The sequence below is a fragment of the Hyperoodon ampullatus genome (genome assembly GCF_949752795.1).
Source record: "Hyperoodon ampullatus genome assembly, chromosome: 7".
NCBI lineage: Eukaryota > Metazoa > Chordata > Mammalia > Artiodactyla > Ziphiidae > Hyperoodon > Hyperoodon ampullatus.
Window position 1 is genome coordinate 110,529,904 of NC_136920.1, and position 15,402 is coordinate 110,545,305.

Genomic DNA, 15,402 nt, shown 5'->3' on the forward strand with positions numbered 1-15,402 from the left:
AGAGTGAAGGTTCCCTGACTCCTGTGCACCGCTGTGTTACGCCGTCATCAGGGGAGAAAGGAGCTGTATAATTACCTTTTGAGACATGAATCATCCTTGCTCTGAGGGCCCAGACCTGTTTGACTCTATAAAAGCAGCTCAAGGTCCAAGTGCAAACGTGCACTGTCTGCCATCCCCCGGGCTGCTATAATTACCAAGCCACCAGGAGGAGATGAAGGTGCTCCCTGTATCTGGCCTTGCTGTCCTCCTCGTCACGACTCTGAAGTTTTCCACTGCAGCCCCCTCCCTATTTGCAGCCACCCCCAGGACCTCAAGGAACAGCTACCACCTCGCACAGGTTTGTGAATCTTTGCACAATTCCCTCTTCTCCCTCCTGCCCCAGAAAACCTAAAGGGGATAATGAGAAAATAAGGAAAATCTGTTATGGCTTTGAATTCATCTTCTAAGTCCACTGAAGTCTAATGGATACGATCCCCTGTACAGCTAAGTCTGGTGTCTGGTACACACTGAGTGCCTGTGTTGCATGATTGCATAAATAAATGAATGAATGTCTATGCAGGTATCTTGCTGCACACAGAATTTGAGGCGGCTTGCAAAAATACATGCATTCCAAAAAAAGACAAAAGAAGTATTTGAGGAGCAACGTAGGAGGAAAAATAAGGGCAGAAAAATAAAAACCAAAGTGTAAGATTTGCACAGTAGAGGCGGGTCGGAAACTTAGTGCTAAGATTCCTAACAGTCACAACAGAAAGATTTCCTGTGTTCACTTTTTAGAAAAATGGCTCTTGTACTCAGGGCAAACTTGATCAAAATTTGAAGTGAACCAAATTTTTGCTGGGTGGCTACCTGCTTCTCATGTGAGGGTCTCTCCTCTCTAAAGCATATTCCCCAAGTACCTTATTTACTTACAATTTCTGTACCTTCCCCTCCTTTAAAATCTCTCCTGACTGTCAGAGAGAATCTGATAAAATGATACATATCAGAATTTCTTCAAAGACTAAGTGTGACTCAAAGTGATTCAATGTATATTTGCTTCCAAGTGTTTTGTCTTTAACATTTAAAGGGAAGTGGTGAACTTTAACCTTAAGAAACAAGTCTTCAATGAAGGAATTTCCAACATTCATGAAAGGTGTGTAAGTGAGATGTTTTTGCACCAGGGCCTCTGTTTCAAGCCTCTGTCAAAATGATAGCGCATCTGTGATTGCCAACCCTGCCTCAGGGTTGCTTTCCTACCTGCCAGGCTACAGCTGTGTACACATTGCAGAGCTGAGTGTCCCCTGTACACACCGGCGCATCCCTACTGATTGTTTACACCACTCTTCCATTCTAATTGGTCCGTCCCCCTGCCACACCAGTCGTTAAACATTTTGAACATCAGCCCTGCATATAAACAGCACAGTGGATGCCGAGCACAGACCTGTTGAACTTCCTCTGACCTGAGCCCACTTTCAGACAAACTAAATTCCAAATAACATATCTCACAATACTGGGGGTCTATTTCAAATTGTATTTTGCTGGTGCCACCAAGCTTTGAATCCCTTCTCCCCAAATGTAATCTTCCATCACCCAGCCTCATGCCACCCTGATTCAGAAACTAGAGGCTTTGGGACCTCCAGAAGGAGGGTCATGCTGAGGCCAGAACTGATCTGGTGGCTGAAGACTGTGGTTTTGTCCACATTCAGACAAACTATGTTCATTGGGCCCAAACCAGCCATGCCTGTTCATTTACAAATCATCAATTACTGCTTTTGTACCACAATGGCAGAAACCACACGATGAAACCAAAAATATTAATTACCAGACCTTTGCAGAAAACAATTAGCTGACCCCATAGTGGTCTATGCAGGAATAAGGCCAGCAAGCCTTGGAAAAAGCTAACCTTGCTATAGGAGGATTTAGAAATACTTAGGTGTTCTTGGACTGCAGTGACCCCTTACTCCTTCCTCTCCAAAGCAAGTCAGCCCTCCTCAGTCTCCCTCATGGCATACTTTCTGAAAGACCTTCGACCAAGGATCAAGGAAACTTGTGAACACCTGGCAAACAGACCTTCTCCTGCCTGCAATGGCCTCAGTCATCAGCTCTGGGCAGGAACAGGTATTACTCTGCAGCAAGCTGGAATGATCTGGGCAAACCTCTCAAGTGGATCCCAGTGCCTAGAAAGAATTACTGTTCCATCTTATAGTTCATAGAAATATTTAACAACTTAGGCAGCCTTACAATACAACAAATGAAAGGACATGAAAATAGACTTATTTCATAAAAATAGCTTAAGTTCATTCATTCGGCGATTATTTATTGAAAGTTTACTGTATGCTATGTGCCAGGACCTGTTCTAAGCACTGGACAAACATCAGTGAACAAAACAAGTCAAATCCCTGTTCTTATGGCGCTGGCATGGGGATGATGGAGGAGTGGGAAGATGCTGGGAGGAGACAAACAAGTCAATCAATAAGTCCCCAAGTGATATCAAAAAATAAATTAGGATGATAGCGAGTTACTGGGACCCTGGGGGACATTTTCACTTGAGTAGTCCAGGAAGGATTCTCTGAGGAAGTGATATTTGAGATAAAGAGCTATGTGAACCTGAACTTCACAGTCGTGTGAAGATCTGGAGACAGAGCAGTCCAGGCAGAGAAAAGAGCAAGTGCAGCAGCCGGGGGCTGAAGGAGCTTGGATTGGAGCATCGGGCCAGCGTGGCAAGAAGATACTGGCTGAGTCCCAGAGTCAGGCCAGGCCAGCACACACCTGGGGCCTGGGGGTCCAGGTCAGGTTAAGCCCCTTCTACACTACTCTCTTCTTTCTAGATCGCTCACTAAGAGATAACAAATGGTTTCCTGTGCCTGGAAACTCCAGGCAGGAAACGTTTCCAAATACTATTCGCTTCTTCCTAAACCCATGAATACGATAATCTATGCTTGAAAAGATAAACAGGTTTTTAGTTGATTTAATGCCCACTTGTATCTTTTAAATTCTGTTTGGCTAATTATCATAAAGGCTTGGAAAATGATGAAATACTTAGTCTCATAATCCAGAGTTTTATTCTACTTTTTGTTTGTTTTTTTAAAAAATAATAATATCAATACAACATTTAATACAGGCTGTTAAATTGTCCTTAAAATAATATAAGCTTTTATAATCACATTATTATGAGCTTATAATTAAAGAAAATAAACAAAAATCCTTCCAAATACAAACTGTTAAATTCAGGTACTTTTACTACCATTTTACTTTCTGTGCATAAAGATAGTTTTTAATTGTCATTACACTCAAAATTTGGTTCCTACCTTTCTTATTATTATAACATAAAAAATTTTGATTTTATACTATGTTCATAAAGATCATGTTAAAAAGTTACAAATATTTCAGAATATAAGTGATTTATAATTTATTTAGCCATTTCCTTTGTTGGATACATGGAATATTTCCATATGAATAATGTTTCTATGAACATCTTTGTACATCAGCCTAATCTAAAGGATTATTTTTTTCAGGATAGATTTCCAGAAGTGTAATTAATGAGTAAAAAGGTATATACATTTTAAAGTCTTTTGATACATTTCAAAGTATTTTCACACTAAGGATCTCATTGGATCCTCATACTGGTGTGGGTAGGATAGACACCAACCCCATCTTATAGATGAGAAACCTGACACCAAAAGGAATTGCCCAAGCTTTTTAGAACCTAGGATTTGTCACACAACAAAAAGTTCCCACAGTTCCATTCCTGTGACTTAGCCAAAACAGAAAGAAATATTGAAGAACCGTATCTTGAACTTCATCTTGTCCTGAAGCACACTTAAATCTGAGCTTTAAGCTCTTCACTCTCAGGAAGGACACTAGGAAAGTGCACTGAAAGAAGAGTCGGGAGGGGGACCTGGGCCACCAGCTTCTGGGACTGCCCTCTAGGCCTCTGCTATTCTTACCTGTCAAACATTGTTAGAGACACGGAGAGGGGACCACCATATTGCCAACCCTAGACTCCTGTGGTTTCAACAATGGGGGAGTACAGAGGGTGGGGAGGCACATAGGACAATTCTGGTGAGTCCTGAAATCTTTGACCCAGGCCTACAATTATGTGTTGAGCCAACAGCACACAAGTGTTAGAATAGAACACAAACACAGTTCTAAGTGGGCATCTTTGTGCCTAACTGAACATTTTGACTCTGAAAAGTATACTAAAACCTCATCAATAACTTTGGCAAGAAAGTGTACAGAATAATTTGGGCTCTCTGTACCTCAGAGAGTTTGATAATTCTTCAAAGAAGCATATTTTCTATATTTTACCTAAAGAAAAATAGCTCAAATGGTAACTGAACATCTGAACCTAGAACTGGGTCAGGCCAGGGCCATATCTGTGAAGGCATCACGATCCCCAGCTTGAGACCCCACAGGTGAGAGTGATGACAAGCTGGTGGACTGTGGTACAAGGTGGCAGGTGTTCACTAGTCTAAGAACCACATTCCGTGGGAGCACCCAGTAGGGAGCAACTCACCTGTGTCACTGCAGTAACCAATCCTTGTGGTCTCTTTAAGTAGAAATAGTTTTTGATTTTATCTTTACTTCATTAAAGATATTTTTAATCCTATTTACTATGACTTGCCTTAAACCTTTTGAGCTGCAGGTCTAGCATCTTAAGCATATTTTGAAGAAAAAATATTTTATTATAAAAATTATATATGTTCACAGCAAAACAATATATAAAACATATATAACTAAAAATGAATTATTCTCAATTCCATCACTAAAATATAACCACTGTTAATCCTTTAGTCTACATTTTTCAAAACCCTTTCTATGACTCAGTGCTGGGACTAACGTGAAGGCGTGACACAAGCTTGGACCTTGACTTTGTTTAAAATTTTGATATTTTGTCCATCATGGATTTTATGCAATAATTTTTATTTTTTCCAAAAATATTGCATTAAACATTATTTTTCTTGATCATTGATTATTTGGCAACCCCCCACCCACTTCCTCATCCTAGTCCTAGTTTATGACTATATATCTGTGTGTATTAATACGCACAGACTTCTGTTTACAAAGGTGGCTTGTACTATAATAATAGTTGTAAACCTCTTTTCACTTAATATATCAGAAGCATCTTCTTATATGACCATATTTCATAAAACCAAAATTAGAATTTAGAGTGTAAGTGTAACACATAGCCTAACAAGGGAATAAAATGTTTGAAATCAAAACGGCCTCAGAAAATATGGAGCATCTGGCCTTCTGCACAGAGCTCACCTTTGAAGAGCATAATTCAGACTTACCATGAGCGTCGCGTTATCACAGCATCAGCTTGAGCAAACAGAATGGCTCAGAGAATCAACGTCATTCTGCCAAAAAGATCAGGAACATAAAATGTTGATTTAAGATGGCCTAACCAGACATGGAAATGAAAGCAAATAGTTACACCTTTGTTTCAGGGCTCCATCGCCCTTTTCCTCCTCTTGGGTTCTCATCTCAGTAAGATTTTTACAAAGAACGACCACCAGGGAAGTGAGCTCCTCTCATAAGCAGGGCAAGGAGTAAGGATTGGTTGACCCCACAGTAAGGACACAGAGCACCTTGTCCAAACAAGTGAGCAAGTCTTACTCCTTTTCTTTTTTTCCTTAATAATTACAGTTCATGTTCATAGCAGAAAACTTTGGGATATAGGAAAGGATAAAGAATAAACTGTCACCCATAATTTTAAAACCCAGAGATAAACAAGATTAATATTCAGACTTATTTCCTTCCATTATTTATGTTACTTATGTTCATTATAAATTATATATATGTTAATTATCAATGTCTTGATTAATGTCTTAATTTTAAGTGTTAATATAGATGTTAACATTATTATATTAATATACAGATATAATAAACATGAATATAATCTATTTACATTATATGATTTTGTTTATTCATGAAATTATGTATAAATATTTCACTTCTACCTTTCTCAGTATATTGCCATTATATTGACTTCATTACTCCATGCCATTAAATATTTTTCAAAAATATATAAATAATATTATTTATATACAACAAATAAGTACCTTATAATAATATACAAATATAAAATTTTATATTTAATAAAATATAGATATAAAGATTTAGCTGCTTTTTGTTTTCCTGAAATAAGTTGGGTGGGTGAAATTCCTGGGCCAAGAGCAGGCTCTGACCCTGCATTTTCACGACCCTGTCTCACTCACTTCACCCAAGAAGTCATACAGAGCGTTTTGAGTGGTACATTAGGGTTTTAAGCCTTTAAGCCCAAGTAAAAGCCTTATAATTTATGGCTAATTTCATTTGCTTCAAGGGACAAAGAGCCAGTCCTAGGAAACATGTCCCTTGGAAACAATTTGCACTCCATGTATTGAACACACCTGAATTAATTAAAAGTCTCAGCTGGGAAACAGATTGACTTGCTGCCTTTGTATAAGATGAGAGGCTGCAATATAGGCCACAGAGAGTTAAGAACATACTGATCTTGCATAATGTATACTGAAAATACGACACTAATAACTGCTTACTAGAAAAATAGGAGAGTCTTTGTTTTGCAAATTGGTAAAGACCTCAATGACAAATAAATGGTCCGTGGGGAAAATGTTCACATTATTCTCCTTCCATTATTTTTTTCTCTTCAAATAACTATTCATTGTAGAAAAAGTATAAAAGGCACGCACATAATAAAATCCCACCGCCCAAAGATAATTGTTGTTAATAACTTGGCATATATCTGTCTAAGCTTCATCTACGCAAATATATCTAATTTTTTCAAAAGTGGGAATATGCTCTGCACACTATCTTTAGCATATCAAGAATACCGTCCCTGTCTTACCTGAGCGTAAGTGTTGCCCAGAGATTGTGCTGTGGACGTCAGCCTGCCTCTCCATTTCAGGCATACCTTGACAAATATTACACAAAGAAAGGAGGGCACCAGATTGGTGAGATGATTGCAAGAGGAGGCAATTCCACGGTTAAAAACATTAAGGAGCTGCAGGCTTTCTTCGGCCTCCAAGTCACTGGGAAGTTAGACCGGGCCACCATGGATGTGATCAAGAGGCCTCGCTGTGGAGTTCCTGATGTGGCAAACTATCGCCTCTTCCCAGGTGAACCCAAATGGAAAAAAAATACTTTGACATACAGGTAATGAGATCGAATCTTTTCAAATTCAGAGAGAAAGAGCCTTTCTTTCTTTTCCTTTAAAAATATCTTCCTTCTGGGCTTCCCTGGTGGCGCAGTGGTTGAGAGTCCGCCTGCCCATGCAGGGGACACGGGTTCGTGCCCCGGTCCGGTAAGATCCCACATGCCGCGGAGCGGCTGGGCCCGTGAGCCATGGCCGCTGAGCCTGCGCGTCCGGAGCCTGTGCTCCGCAACGGGAGAGGCCACAACAGTGAGAGGCCCGCGTACCGCAAAAAAAAAAAACAAAACAAACAAACAAAAAAATCTTCCTTCTGATCTGTATAAAAATCATGACTCATCACAATCATAAGAGTGCATAAGAACCTTTTAGGTCTAATCTTTAGAAAATGACAGTGGAGAGTTCACTAGAAAATATGATCTCAAGAGTATCATAATGGCTGGCCGTTTTAGCCATTACAATTTTACCTATTAGAGACAACACATTTTTCTCTAAAGAAAAATAAACTAGTCTAGGATTAATAACCTGATGGTACCAACGAGTTTTCTTAAAACAATCTTCTAAATCAGACGTAAATAAACTCACCTACTAATAAATTAATTTTTTATTAATTCCAAAAATAATTTATTGACAATTTATTAAATGTCTACCATAGGCATTCAATTTTGGAGATGTAAAGGTGAGTAGATCACCTTTCCTCTCCTTTGGGGGAGACACGCGTACAAAGAGTCGCAGCTCCGGGTGAGAAGTGTGAAACTACGGGTCTAAGCAGAGAACTGTGGCAGCACATGGAGGGAGCTACCAAGTCACCCAGGGACTGGCCAGTGACATCTGAGCCTGACTTGTAGGCAAAGCGGGAGCCGGTCAGCCCCTAGCCCCAGGCTCCCCCATCTCCCACCTTAACCCCCCTCCACCTCCACAGTTGAGCCTGGCCCCCACCTGGCCATCCTCTGGCTTCCTCCTGTCCCAGGCGGAACAAGGATTCCGCATGATCCAAGAGGACTCATTCACCCAACCAGAATCTACACCCTCACTGTACTCTGGGTTCTGCAGCCTGCATCCATTTGTGGGGCCAGACAGGCCTCCTTCCCAGGTTGGTCCACCCTCTTCCATTGGACCGTCCATGGTGCTTCCTAATTATTATACTACATTTTACTATTATCTATATTCACGAGGTCATTTACATCTCTTATCTGTATGATGGAAAAGATGTGTTGCTGCTCATCTCCTCCCAGCTTTTCGTTCACTCATGGCAAGTTGGTTGTTGAAATTAGCCATAGTGAGGGTACTTACAGTATGGAAACCAGCAAACCCTACAGACAAGGAGTTTTGGTCACAGAACTGGTTGTTAAACTGTAGCAGCACACCAGTGATTCCCTGTGATCAAATGGGGGCTCAAACCCAAAGAGAGATCAGATGATTCCTCTAGGCCACTTGTTGGTTGCTATGAGCCCAAGAGTCCATTAAGGTGGTGCTGAACACAATTATTAGCCTCTGCTCCAGCATAAGAATTCCACAAAAATCAAAGCATTTGGGGAAGAAACACCCTATAAGGAATTTTAAACACCCAAGAGATTATGAGATGATTAACGGTAAGACAGAAATATTTTATATAAACTCACAAAATTTTTTCCGTCATTTCTTAAAATAAACTGTATCACAGAATTTTAGTCAGTGATTATGCACAGCAAAGACAAGGGGATAGATCAAGCTAATTTGGGACTTAAAGAAGTATAATATTCTTGTGATAATATTTTGGGCAGTCCCCAAAGCACCCTCCACACTGCCCATCCAGTTGCTCCCAAACAACTCTCCTTCTCCCCCGCCCCACCCAAAAAGGAACTAGAGACTATCTTATACTCTGTCTATATAGCTACTGGATCTCAGAATAACTCTTTTAACATAGCCCGAAGGACTGCAAAAGACAAAATATAGCATAGTGCTGATGTGCATAGGCTTTGGAGTCGTAAAGAACTGGGCTCAAGTCCTGACTAGTCATAAAACGTAGAGTGTTACTATTATCTCTGAAGGTTGCTGTGAGGGTTAGAGGGCGTACCACATTTAAAAGTGCCTAGAACAAGTCCCAGCACATAGTGTGTATTCACAGAACATTAACTGTCATCACTGCTGCTGTGTCAGTCTCCAGACCCTGGGTCAGGACCTCTGTCCACGTGCTCTTCCTTTCTGGTGTTGTGCCTTCTCCGTCCCTGTCTTCTCCAGCCCAACACACAGGCAGCTCTTTGGGGATGGATAGCTTGTCTATAATGTAAGCGAATTTCGAGATACCAACTACACAGAGCCATGATAAATCACAGATTCATATTATGCAGTGAGCACGGCATATTCTGAAAACACTAAATGGTCCCTTCAAGGGTCCTTCTGGTTTCCCCCCAGACACTCTACCTCCCTCCTCTTGGCCCCAGTCCCCGGAGTTAGAGATCTCCTTGATCCTTCCCTCTCCATTACTGAGGTTTCCCATCCTCTCTGTGGGACATGGTCCCTTCCTTTTGGGCCCCCAGGATATACTGCTGGTTTCTGGCTGAGAATGCACAACCTGCATCAGAATAACCTAGAATACTTGTTAAATGAAGATTTCTGGATCATACATGTGTGTTTATCAAGTTTCCTAAGTACTTATCACAAGTCCTAAGCTTTGAGAACTACTGAGTAGGCCCTAAAAAACACTAGCTTTTATTCATTAGTTCATCCACTTAGCAAGTGTTTGCTAAGTGCCTACTATGTGCAAGGGTCTGGACTAGGAGCTGCAGAAAGAGAAAGTTGGCTAGGTGTCTGCTCTCAAGATTGGCTCTCACAGAATTCACTTCTAACTCTGCACCCGTGATTCCATCTGAGCCCAAGGTTCTGGGTGGGAGTTTCCTTCTCCCGCCCTTCCTTTACATGCTGCCAAGAACCCCCAGCCCCTGGCCTCCAGCATGGCAGGTCCTAGAAAAACACCAACTGTCTCCACCCACTGTTTGTCCAAAATGCTCTGTACTTTTCTGCCTTCTGATGTCATTGCCAGGCCAGGACTTGATGAAAGACTCAAGCCTTTTTCAGTTCAAGTGAGCATCCTTGTGAGGAGCTAGCACTTCCCCTTTAAGATACATATTATTTTAAGAAAAAACATTCCCCCATGGCCCTGGGGAAATCCTGATGGCCTTTGAACAAGAATTTGAAAAACCTCAAAACTCTGTGTTTTTAGTTTTTACAATTGAAAATTTTCAGTACCTTTTGGGGAAAGAGGTCCCTTCTCAATTAAAACTACTTTAGGGAAAATGGACTTCCAGCTACTCGTAAAGTTACACAAGGTATTATTCTTTAAAGTTAGTGATATATAATAACAATGAAAGCCAAACTGTTTCAGCACCAGATTATCTCAACTCTTTCATTTCTTCCCTTCATTTTTCTTACTGTTTAACATGTTTCAGTAACAAATATGAAAACAAAATAAGAATTATTATTTTGGAGAAAAAAATCTAAATTGTAGATTTATGTTCAATATTTTTATTTTTAATACAACCTTGATGTAATTCTTGCTTTCTTCACTTAGGAGCACTTACTGAAAGCAAAACATGTTCCTTCTGTTTTCACAGAATATCCAAATACACACCTTCCATGACTTCTGCAGAAGTGGACAAAGCAGTGGAGATGGCCCTGCAGGCCTGGAGTAGCGCCGTCCCTCTGAGCTTTGTCAGAATAAACTCAGGAGAAGCAGATATTATGATATCTTTTGAAACTGGAGGTACTGTGGTGCTTCTTAGATTTTGTCTACTGATCAGAGGAGAAATGTTTCAACACTTTTCCTCCTACAGTGTTTAATCCATGTGATCAGCACAATCCTCCTTCACACAGTTGTGAAGAGCAGAGGCCAAGATCATGGCAAAGTCACAGTCTTCATCTGGCCAGAATATACCAGAGGAGTTCTCAGCATTTCTTGTCATCATTAGACTGAGCTGCAGAATGGACTCAGCATAATCAGCTTTCATAGTGGTATTGCCCCATCAGGGACAAATGTTGTCAGATTTAGCTTTCCCATTGGCTAGGAGGTCATCTGTCCTCATCCCATTCCCATGATGATGCCCATCGCCATATACTCCCTCCCATATTAGCCAAGGATTCCCCACCTTGAATCCTCACTGAGGATTAATTTCACGGGAGCCCTGACAGCTTTCCCGTGCAGCAATATTTAGGAGAGTGACTGGCACTGCCGTCTTGTCCACACTTGCATACCATCTTTTGGAGATGCCAGGCCTGCCTCCAACCTGCCCACTTCTTCTCCATACCCCAACTCCCCCCAGCGAGAAGTGGAGCCCTTTTCAGAGAAGCATGTCTAGTAGTAGATGATGGAAAGGCCATGTAATTCCTTTCTCCTCTCAGTTTCCTCAGAGTCAAGGTGAGTATCACTGTCTCTTCCCCTCCACAGATAACATTTCTAAGTGTCCTATTTCAAGTCCTCATCTTAATTTTAATCTAATGTCACTGGGAAAATACATGCTTAGAAGCTGGGAGAGAGAAGATCAAGTAAGTCCTGAGTGTGACCCCTTGAGAGGTGGCCCTGGGTGTGGCCTGGTCCATGGCAGATCCTGTTCCACCCCCAGTGAACTGGCAGGGCAGTGGGCTCAGGGCAGCTCTGGAGGTGATGGAGTTAACATCTGACTGTCTCTTGATCTTCCAAGCTTGTGCTCTGTTCCCTAAAACAGAGTTGACTAGGGACTGTGCTGCCATTTAACCAGGCCTTCAGGGCATGTAATCTGATTAAACAACACTGCACTGAAACCCGGGGAATGGCACACCAGAATTAGTTTTGTTGGTTTTTAATAAGACAAGGTATCCTCACGAAAATCCTGAAAAACTGTGAAATGTAGTTTCTATAATATCCCTCGTTTTATTCTTCCTCCTTTCCTATTATATTTGTAATGAACTTTTTTTTTTTTTTTTTTTTTTTTTTTTTTGCGGTAGGCGGGCCTCTCACTGTTGTGGCCTCTCCCGTTGTGGAGCACAGGCTCCGGAGCACAGGCTCAGTGGCCATGGCTCACGGGCCTAGCCGCTCTGCGGCATGTGGGATCTTCCCGGACCGGGGCACGAACCCGTGTCCCCTGCATCGGCAGGCGGACTCTCAACCACTGCGCCACCAGGGAAGCCCTGTAATGAACTTTTAATTAAATGTAGATAATAATACAAAAGCATATTAAGCTTTGAAAGTTGTAATTTTATAAACACCTTTATTGCTTTCATGAGTTTTATGCATGGAAGTATATCAAAATTACAGAGAAATTTTCTTTTTATTTTTCTTTTTTTGACACTTCCTTAAATTATATTGTGCTCTAGAAACAGAAAGCACACACTTGTTCAATTTACTATAATTGTCTTAGTCAAATCATATTTTTGTTTGGTTTTTTGTTTTTCTTATTAATTGAAGTATAGTTGATTTACAATGTTGTGTTAGTTTTAGGTGTACAACAAAGTGATTCAGTTATATATATATGTGTGTGTGTGTGTGTGTGTGTATATATATATATCTATTCTTTTTCAGATTCTTTTCCCTTATAGGTTATTACAAAATATTGAGTATAGTTCCCTGTGCTATACAGTAGGTCCTTGTTGGTTATATTTTATATATAGTCGTGTGTATATGTCAATCCCAATCTCCTAATTTATCCCTCCCCCACAACCCCGAATCATACATTGAAAGCACTCTGCCAACACGTTAACAGTCCAGTCAGTGGACGAGGTTGTGATTGAATGACCATCCACTCTTTCTCCTTTTGTAATCTGTGGCATGGTCATAGTCTACAGTATGCCTTGTGCCAATTAATAGACATTGCAACAAATACAATATCAAAAGAACATTTTTTATTTTTAATGCTTACTATCTTTAAAATACAAAATATCCCTTTTATTTTTTAATGGATAGGTTACTCATTGGCATGTGAGCTTCTTCTTATAAAAAAATGAATATTGAAAAGTAAACCTATTTGTATGAGAAGTGTCAATACTACTGAAAAAGTTTTCTGTTCACTGTGATATTAGGTACCCTTCAAAAATTGCTAGAAAGACTAAATCCTGTTGGTGTTTCTCCCCACTCGTTTAGATCATGGGGATTCCTATCCATTCGATGGGCCTCGGGGGACTCTAGCCCATGCATTTGCACCTGGAGAAGGCCTGGGAGGAGATACACATTTCGACAATGCTGAGAAGTGGACTATGGGAATGAATGGTATATATGCACAATTCACCATAACCTGGAAAATATTGTACCTTCTTCTGGGCTTCCATCATGAAACCTTGAGGTTCAACGTCCCAAGCCACCCTTTAACTAGGGGGGCTGGCTAGGAAAAACAAGTAAGCCAAAAATCCAAAAGGGAACACCATAAGGGAAAAAGATCCACCCTCAAACGTGCTGCAGACTTTTCTGATCTCTGGTTCATAGTGTATAATCTCAAGAAGCAGCAATCCCCTACTCAACACACAGCTCAATTTTTCTTCAACTACATAATATTTTTTGATTCTTACTTGTACTTGGAAATAGGCTATATTCAGAAATGACCTGAGGGGAGTCAGTACTTTCCTGAGAAGTACGATGGGGATGGGTATAAAAGTTCTAGAACATCATGCATGTCATCTAGAAATCTTCAGTGTGAAACTTGTGTGGATAAGAGGGAGTAGGCAGGGAACTAGTAAGGCATATGTGGCCTAAATCTAGGTATTATTGCCACTGTTAGCCCTTCTTTATCAATCTACCGAGCACCACTGACAATGAACAAAATGAATTGATTTACATTTCCAGCTTCTCCCACCCCCACGCCCCTCCTAGCCAAGGTGGGGAGAACTGGACTAAAGTCAGCAAAGCTAAGTGCCAGGACAACCTACCAACCTTTGAATAACCCAGTTATGAAAAGAAGACGAATAAACTGTGATTTGGGCATAAATTCTCCTGTGAAGACAGGAAATGTTGAAAATAAAACCTTGTGCTGATGCTGTCTTTTTCTCTCTCATATTGTCTAGGTTTCAATTTATTCACTGTTGCTGCTCATGAATTTGGCCACGCACTGGGCCTGGCCCATTCCACAGACCCATCAGCACTGATGTACCCAACTTATAAGTATCAGCATCCTTATGGATTCCACCTTCCCAAGGATGATGTGAAAGGGATCCAGGCACTGTACGGTACAATCACTACACTTTTTTTGACCACAAACCCTGCAAGTGACAGGCATTTGGTCTCCAACTTAAAGAAAGTATACTTTGTCAGGAGTTACCTACATAAGTGAAGATTAAGCTAGAAACTACAGCCCCAGCTATGCCCTCTTATGAAGAGCTTATTTACCAGATATGAGTATTGCTTTCTTTTGTAAGATGTACAATTAAATTTTACATCTTTCCTCCAGAGCATATTGGTCCCTTGATGGCCATAGAAAATACAATCATTTGTGTGTATTTTGAGTGTCGATCAGGAGTCAGACATTGGGAGAGGATGGATATTTTTTATAGTTCATATATATGGTGCTTATCCATTTGCAGATAAGTGACCTTATCTTTCTAAAAATAGCAATGATGATGGTAATAACTGTACCATTCAGTCATATAGGCAATCTGAAGTTTGTAAATCATGTTCATATGAGTCATCTCCATACCATCCTCATGATCAGCCTGTGGGGTGTGAAATGTTTTCCTCACTCGATAGTTGAGAAAGCTGAGGCTCAAAGACAGTAACTATCCCAAAATATTCAAAATTATCAAGTGTTAACATTCTTTCAAAGGTAATAAAGGATTATTAGGAACTCTATATCCAATTTTGCTTAACAGAAAGAAAAATCTGTTAATCCATGAGATGAAATCTTGAAACAGCATTAGACCTTGACATTTTTTTGTGTTTGATGGATAAAAGCTGAAGAATCTAGGAAACTGACTTTTCCTTAAGCCTCAGAGCCTGGTTATTCAGGCTTTAGTTATAGGAGTCCCTCCTCTTCCTCTCAGCCTAGAAAAGGGTCTGTAGAGCCCAGCTTGCCCATGTTTCCTGCATGCCAGCCAGCCCATCTGCTGGTTAGAAATGGGCACACACTTCTGCAGTCAGATTTTACCTGAGGCATAAGAGACAAATTTCATCCCAAAAAGTGTTCGGCCAGCTCTATCCCTTCAGAGAGGGGTATATGCCAGTCCTGCTCCCCCCTTGATTGACAGGAAGAAAAAATACTGTGAATCTCTCCATATAACACATTTGGCCCTAGGACTCCAATGTGAAACACTTCCTGTGGCCACCAAGAAGAACCCAC

General features: G+C 40.7%; 1 protein-coding gene across 1 annotated transcript in view; it reads left to right on the forward strand.

Annotated features, from left to right (window-relative positions):
- Positions 1–211: 211 nt before the first annotated feature.
- MMP20 (matrix metallopeptidase 20) overlaps positions 212–15,402 on the forward strand; it is a gene marked incomplete at both ends in the record, with an annotated part of 46,770 nt that continues 31,579 nt past the window's right edge. Inside the window, 5 exons of the mRNA XM_079709119.1 lie at positions 212–337; positions 6,887–7,134; positions 10,723–10,871; positions 13,221–13,346; positions 14,135–14,296. Of these exons, the coding sequence (XP_079565245.1) occupies positions 212–337; positions 6,887–7,134; positions 10,723–10,871; positions 13,221–13,346; positions 14,135–14,296 (811 nt within the window). The remainder of the gene's footprint in view (positions 338–6,886; positions 7,135–10,722; positions 10,872–13,220; positions 13,347–14,134; positions 14,297–15,402) is intronic.